Source organism: Alosa pseudoharengus, unplaced genomic scaffold (genome assembly GCF_046254945.1).
Source record: "Alosa pseudoharengus isolate Yale_2024_CS ecotype anadromous, Long Island Sound unplaced genomic scaffold, YU_APseudo_1.1 YU_APseudo_1.1_scf_10, whole genome shotgun sequence".
Taxonomy (NCBI): Eukaryota; Metazoa; Chordata; class Actinopteri; order Clupeiformes; family Clupeidae; genus Alosa; species Alosa pseudoharengus.
The window spans coordinates 35,073,355-35,081,129 of record NW_027468565.1 but is presented as its reverse complement, the minus strand read 5'-3'; the positions used below and the strand labels follow the sequence as shown (position 1 = coordinate 35,081,129).

Here is a 7,775-nt window from a genome sequence, read left to right as displayed (position 1 = left end):
CAGCAGCAGTATTCAAGAAAGCGGACAGTGGACTGACAATGACCCTGACTGAAACTGACACTGTACTGACTGTAGATCTGCCAAACCCCTCTTCCCTCCATGTCATTAAAAATGATAACACCATTGACCAAGAAAAACCTGGTCTAAAGTGAAAGGCGCATAACCCACATATGGTGCATAACTATTGGTTACACCTAGCAATGAGTCCCAGGCAACAACTGGTCTGCTTGGATGAATGTTCTTAGATTTTTTATTCAGTCATTTGGAATATATTGGGGTAAGTGTTGATAACCCCTTTTCAGTCAATAGTGAAAGTAAATAACTAAGTGTAAGACTTAGTTACTGAGTACAGAAGCAGGTATCTACTGTATACTCTGCTTGCCACACACACACACACGTTTTAGCAAAGCAAGCTTTAGCGGAATCCTGCTGTTGCATGCACGGTCTCACATGCAAGCAGATTCCTTCTGCAGAGATGTGTTCACTCCTCATCAAAATACCAACACGCTGTTTAGATGTTTCGCTCCTTGCTCTTAAAGGGAGCGACAGATGTCACTATGATGGCTTAAATAAAGCTCTGTCTGTGGAGCCCCCCCCCCCCCCCCCCACCTTGGCATATAACCTCTTTCTCTCTCATCAACTCTCCCCACCCATTAATGTGGTTAGCTTTGCATAAATCATGTGTGTGTGTGTGTGTGTGTGTTTGTGTGTGTTTGTGTGTGTGTGTGTGTTTGTGAGAGAGACAGTGTGGGTCTGTTTCTGTCTATGTGAACATACAGTGAATATATGTCTATTTGTATGTGTGTGTGTGTGTGTGTGTGTGTGTGTGTGTGTGTGTATGTGTGTGTGTGTGTTCATACAGTGTAAGGGAGGGTGAAAAGGAGGGAGCGATGAGAGACTGAGGGCTTAGTGTCTATGTTTGCTCTGTTGCACTGGAACTGGAAGTGCTTGTCCTTTTCACCAGCCCCTGATGCACCACCAACACTGCTGGAACACACACAACTACAGCTACAGCTGTTGAGAGAGAGAGAGAGTGAGTGAGTGTGAGTGTGTGTGCGTGTACTAGGCCTGGGGGATACTTCCAAATAAACCTGTCTTGGAACTTGGCCAATGCCTGAATGATACAATGATCTGAAAGGTTTTTGGTGACATGGGGAAACTCCCAGGCTTTCTTAGGGCTGGGCTACACGCACACACACATACACCATCTCTTCCTGGACCAGTGTATGTGTGTGTGTGTGTGTGTGTGTGTGTGTGTGTGTGTGTGATCATGTTTGTGCCTGTACCCTCTTTCTGAAGGGTATGTGTGCATACAACTCAGCTGCCAGCCACCAGCATCCCCAGAAGAGGAGAGGCGGTGTGTGTGTGTGTGTGTGTGTGTGTGTGTGTGTGTCTGTGTGTGTGTGTGTGTGTGTGTACACATGTATGTGTGTGTGAATGAATGAAGTTTTCAGACCCTTTCAAGTTTAGCACAATCAAAGTAGAGTGCAATGAGTACAAGTTAGTGCAGCAGTGAGTGCTACTTCCATACAGTCAAGTGTCAGTTCTAGTCAGGCGGTAAGTGCTAGAATTAGCAAGTCTAGTTGTAGGTACCGATAGTAGTTGTAGGTAGTGCTACGAAAAGAGATACTCTCTAAAGATCTGGTGTTTGGAGTTTTTTGTATATTTATAAAAAAAATAAACGATTGAAATATCCTATTTACAAAGGAACTCTGGATCTTACTCACAGTGACCATTTAGTAGTTACCTGTAAGACTCCTTGTCCCCGATTACTCAGTTTGGCTGGGAGGCCAGATCTAGGAAGACTGTTGGAAGTTTCAGTCTTTTCCATTTGAAAATGGTGGAGGCTACGGTGCTCTTGGCCACTTTCAATACTGCATACAATTTCTTGTAACCTTCCCCAGATCTTGGTTTTCACACTGACATACACCATCAACTGTGAGACCTTATATAGACAGATGTGTGCCTTTCCTAATCATGTCCAATTAATTAATTTAGGTACAGGTGGACCCAAATCAAGTTATAGAAGCATCTCAAGGACCATTAATAAAAGTAAGGTGCTCCAGAGCTCAATTGCAAGCGTCATAACAAAGGGTCTGAATACTATATAAATGGGATATTACAATCTTTTATTTCTTAATACATTTACAAAACACTCCAAACACCTGTTTTTTTTTTTTCACTGTAACTCAGTATGTCACTCTCTCACTGTCTGGCTTGTTACAGTGCATTGAGGTTGAGGGATGGTCTTTGTTTTGACAAAGCCACACAGGTGCTAAAAGAAACAGCCAAGGGGAGAACTGTCTGTGTGTGTGTGTGCGTGTGTGTGTGTGTGTGTGTGTGTGTGTGTGTGTGTGTGTGTGTGTGTGTGTGTGTGAGAGAGAGAGAGTATAATTGTGTGTGATGGGGAAAAGGCTGTTTTGAGGAAGTCCATTGCAGACTCTGTAAATACAGACGTTATAATAAGGTATGTGAGGGTCCATAGTGACAATCAGGATCCAGTACACAACACACTTTAATCCTGGGTGGCATCTGTGGATGTACACACTACAGCCATTCATGGCTTATGACCTGCACTAACCATCATACATAATGCATTATGCAAAATAAATGCATTATAAAGTGTGCATTAATAACATATTATAACAAACAAGACATCAATACATGCTATCCACTGACATGGAGTTCTCTCTCTTTCTCAGTAAACTAAAAGGTTAAAAAAGTGCACCACAACGGCAAAGCCGAGATACAGCAGCAGAGGTCTGAGATGTTTATCTAGAGGATCATCCCGCCTGCCCCTGCTCCCCTACACACACACACACACACACACACACACACACACACACACACCCTCTTCCTGTTCAAACACACCTGGGGCTATTCATTCATTCAGGCCCCCAGTAGGCAAATGCCGCCTCCTTCATAAATCTCGCTCTCGACCCCCTAATACCCCCCCCATTCCTCTCTCTCACTTCATCCAACTGCCATTCATGCTCCCCCTGTTTCTTCTGTTCTTGCTCTCTTCAACTTTCCCATCTTTATCTCTCTCTGCCCCCCAACCCCTTCTCTTCACCTCACTGCCCTTCACAATCTTTCTCCTCTGTCTCTTCACATTCCCTATCTTTCTGTCTCTCTCTCTATCCCCCTCCCCTTTCCACCTCTCCCTCTCTCTCTCCATCACCCTACCTGTAGTAATAGTAATATAGGCAAAGTTGTCCCTAGTTGAGATCAGTATCTGGCCTCTCTTCTATGTCTTTCCTCTGTGTGTGTGTGTGTGTGTGTGTGTGTGTGTGTGTGTGTGTGTGTGTGTGTGTGTGCATGTGACACAAATACACTGTGCAACACACACACACACACACACACACACACACACAGCCTCTATATGTTTAAGAAATGAGCTTTGTGAAAGAGGGGGTCATCTGAACAACACACACATTCAAGCATACAAGAGTGAACTGCCCTGTCATTAGCTCAGTCAGGTATGGGGTCAGCAGACTCAGAGACCAAAAGACACAGGTTACCCGGGGGACTCCAGGTGTGTCTCTTGTTACAGGCCATGACCTAAGTGTAATCCTCCGCTTAGTTATCCACAGACTAATACGGAAAGAGACAGACAGAGAGGCTATACCAATAGACAGCGTAAACTCAGTGAAGAGGGGCTCTGAAATGAGTGAATAATGACAGAGATATAACCTCTGGCTCCAATTCTGCATATACAGTATGATGCCGTGCTGTCCATGTGTAGTCACTGGGCTATACTATCACCTCACTCTCTCCATACTCTCTCTATACTGTAGCGTGTTCAAGTTCAAGAATGTTATGTTGGCAGGTTAATGTGTTACCTGGGCCAATGTTAGGGTGCCACCCCTTTTTTGTGGGTGTGGGTTTCTTTGCATATATCCTAATAGCGGTAAAAGCTACAAAATTATCCTGGGGCTGGGGCTAGGCCTTACACACACACACACACACACACACACACACACACACACACACACACACACACAGAGGTGAAATGTTAGGAGGAAATGTCATTCAGAGGACAGTAACATCTCATTTACACTACAGTGATATTTGTAATGATAAACTATGCAATTCCTCTCCATATTATAAGCCAGTATGAGCTTGACTGCTTCTTCAGTCGGGAAATGTGTGTGTGCAGCACATTGCCAACAGAATGATCTGTGTCCTTTATTTCTTCAATGCATCACTGCACAACTCGAATATCAACCATGGAACTATTTCTTTGAAGGCTTAAATATCACTTATGAACATCAAGTTCAGTACTACCTACGTACAATTCAGGTCAGCATTGTGTTTAGCAAACCCCCTAAAAACGTGTAGAATTCTTGGCTGTCCACTTATCGTCGCCTTAAGTTTTCAGAAGCTACTTAGGATTCAGTGTTGGGGCTTATGGGAAGGAATGCAGAAAGTAGCCAAATCTGAGGAAGGCTCGGTTGTGCTTGGATTTGACATGCCATGGAATGTTTCAATTTAGTTGGCATTAAAATGCATGTTTGAAGAGAGTAAATGGTATTCAAGAATCACTCGATCATTATTAGCCTGTGCCATCACTTTAAGGCATCTCTTTTAACTTAGGCTACCTTCAAACATTTTGCTCTTTCTTTTAAATGCCTTTGATACACAGGAATTGTATATTAGCCTACTGTGTAAGTACGTGCTCATGTTAATGTGTGTAAAACGTTGTGTTGGCATGTGTATTCCTAGTCTCATAGGGCACGTGGATGTGGGATTGGCTAAGCCTGGGAGAGCTTTTGCCTGTTTGTGTGTGTTGTGCAGATTAGTTTTGTGCACCGTATTTTCTGTACAAGATTCATCTTCAGGAATTTGTCCAATAACTGTTGCCTACCCTCAATCAAATCGAAATACGATGTCTGAATGAGGAACAATTGAAGTAAGAGATTAGAGTTATCTCATATTCACCAGTTTTTATAGGGATAGCAGGGCAGAAGGGCAGGAGTGATCACCTCGCAATTTAGCCTACATGCGTGGCTCGAGATAAACTATGTCTTAAAAACTGTTTTATCTCTCTCTCTCACACACACACACACACACACACACAGCTGTAGGCTACTTACGGATTGTGTCCATATCATTGGAGGCGGCGAACTGTAGGTAAGTCAGTAGCGCACAGCAAAGCAGCAGCGCGAGCAACAGGTACTTCCCGCTACGCAGCAGCTTGCGCGCGGGGACAAATGTCTTCCACATTTCCAATTCTCCTCCTCTCTTGCTCCCTGATGATCCAGTTCATATAACCTCCGGAGGGAACGTGGCCGGAGAGAGAATTTCAAGAACAGCGAGCAGATCAACAGGCTACTTCTTAATGTATGTTGCACTCGACTATTTTCAATGTGACATTTATTCCGTAAGACTCACAAAGCCGGTTTCCGACATTCACTGAGGACTCGGCTGCCGCGCTCGAGAGTAGCGCACGGCCAGTTCGACGGACCTTCTCTTTCTGTCTCATTCCCTCAGGCCAACGCTTTGATTTACCTCGTCTGGTCCCGCCCCGTTGCTGACGTCACCGGAATCGTCAGGTAGGCCTAGGTCTACTGTCTAGTTAGGCCAGGTGTATGGGTGCATTCAGGGCACTTCGGAATGACAAGGACCGCCCCCATGGCTACTTTGTTTTTCCGACAGCAAGTGTTCATGTGCTTTGCCGTCGGAATGTGTGACAAACACAGATGCCACAACAAAGGTTAAAACATACACTCACTAATCCTAAACAAACAACTGTATTTGCTTAAAATATAGTGTAAGACGCTCGTGAAAGAAAGATATGCAGCTTTCAAGTGACAAAAACGGCAAATTCCCAAGTTCACATTAAAACTGTTGGACATGAAAGGCCACATGGACTACAAACGAACTACAACGTGACGCCAAAAGTGATGACGAGCCCCTAACTGGGCAACTCTGTTAGCAAAATCTAGCCCCAGTTTCCGACCTCTGACTCACACATTACGTGACGTGAATGACGCGGAATGATGATGTTTTCACTTGGAGAAAGGTTTTTCCGAAGCCCATGAACGCTAGGTCACACATTACGTGACGTGAATGACGCGGAATGATGATGTTTTCACTCGGAGAAAGGTTTTTCCGAAGCCCATGAACGCTAGGTCAGTGTGTGTGTATACTATGGCATGCAAACAGGGTCAAAACGTCTAATAACGAAACGCATGCAGGTGTAAAAACATTACGTCTCCACACGCAAACATTTTACGTGTACAGATGTAATATTTTTACGTGTGCTAACCAGACGTAAATATTTGCCGTGTAACCAGAGGTATATTTTTGACGTGTACAGATGTAAAAATGTTTACGTGTACTAACCAGGCGTAATATTTACCGTGTAACCAGAGGTATAGGCTATTTTTGACGTATACAGATGTAACTTTTTTACGTGTAGACCTAGCCTACTAACCTTAGGCCTAATGTGAGTGTAACGTGAGTCTCAGTGAGTCTCGGTCTTGAGTTCAAAAGTGTCTACAATAAATATGTTAAAAATAAACATAGCAGGTTAAATGTCTATAAGCATAACTTGTAACCAGCTATCATGGAGCCATTTGTTATCTGTTTTTAGTTCTTTTTTTATCGTAATGACAGCAGCATATTAATAACAATATAAAATTCATAGGTCAATCTTACTACAAAATAGGCATGACATGAGTTTATGACATAAAAAGTGGAATCTGAACGCATCTCATCAAAGCTGACATACCCTACGCAGAAACGATTCACGATTTGACTGATATCTTGAGCTCTCAGCAGAGTGCTGACTTGTGCGTCTTTTTTAGATGGGGAATGTAAACGATGGAAAGCCCTCTAATTGGACGGGCAAGACTGATATGTGTGCCTAGGCCCGTCCAGGCCATGGCTGTGTATTGGACACCCAGAAAAAATAAGATTTAGCTTGTGATCAAGGGCGTCATTAAGCTGGGATACGAGCATCCTCCTTCACCAACCCTGAGCCACAGTCATGTCAGTGGCGCACTGAAGACCTTCTCGTTAGAGCTTAGATCGGGCCCAAAAAATCAAGCTCGACCCTACCCGAACCCGTGCACATTGTGCCAGAGCCCGACCCAGCCCGACACATTAACTGTAATTATGAGCCCGAGCCCCATTTAAACCGGACATTTTTTAAATACGTGGGCCATTATAACTGACGTTCTCAACTACAATTCCGAGCTGTTTGAGCTACAGAAATCCGTTTAGAACTATATTAATGAATAATGCAACGGAGGATGAAGAATGTAGGCTAAACTTTGTTTGTTTATTCAGAATGGAATGGAATAAAATGATGTCCCTGCAGCAAAACTCGACGCATTTCTCTGTGAGGGCTTGCCTCGCTTTCAGGTGTATGCTTGGAGAAGTGACAAAAGAAGACATTGAAGGCTGGCTATCATTATTTCTCCTGTTTTCATTTTTTTTCTTTACATCTTCAAGCTTCACGTTGCACTTAAGCTACACAAATACAGCACAGCAGGCCCGGTGTGATGCGTGCGAGTGGAGAGGCTGCGCATGACGCGTGTTGCGCAGATGACATTACAAATGACATTTTGTAACTCTGAGCCTAACTTGTATAACTTGTATACACTTGTTACTTAGGCCTACTTTGATAAATATGTAATATTTCTGAGTCTGACTATGGCATAGCTTTAGCTCCCCACTCAAGTAGGCTGGAAATATCGGCCCGGTCGGGTCGGGTCAAGTTCGTGCTCGGGCTCGGGCAGAGAATCTAAACTCTACTTCTCATCGGC

The 7,775-nt window shown here is 43.9% G+C and overlaps 1 protein-coding gene across 4 annotated transcripts in view; it reads right to left on the bottom strand.

The window, feature by feature from the left end:
* The window catches only part of b4galnt3b (beta-1,4-N-acetyl-galactosaminyl transferase 3b), a 32,326-nt gene extending 26,869 nt beyond the window's left edge, over nt 1-5,457 (bottom strand). For all 4 annotated transcript variants that reach the window (XR_012983703.1, XR_012983702.1, XR_012983704.1 and 1 more), the window contains exon 1: nt 5,097-5,457. Coding sequence is in view for 1 of the 4 variants with exons in the window: in XM_076270901.1 (XP_076127016.1) it covers nt 5,097-5,226 (130 nt within the window). In the remaining 3 variants the exon portion in view is untranslated. The remainder of the gene's footprint in view (nt 1-5,096) is intronic.
* Between the last annotated feature and the right edge of the window lie 2,318 nt (nt 5,458-7,775).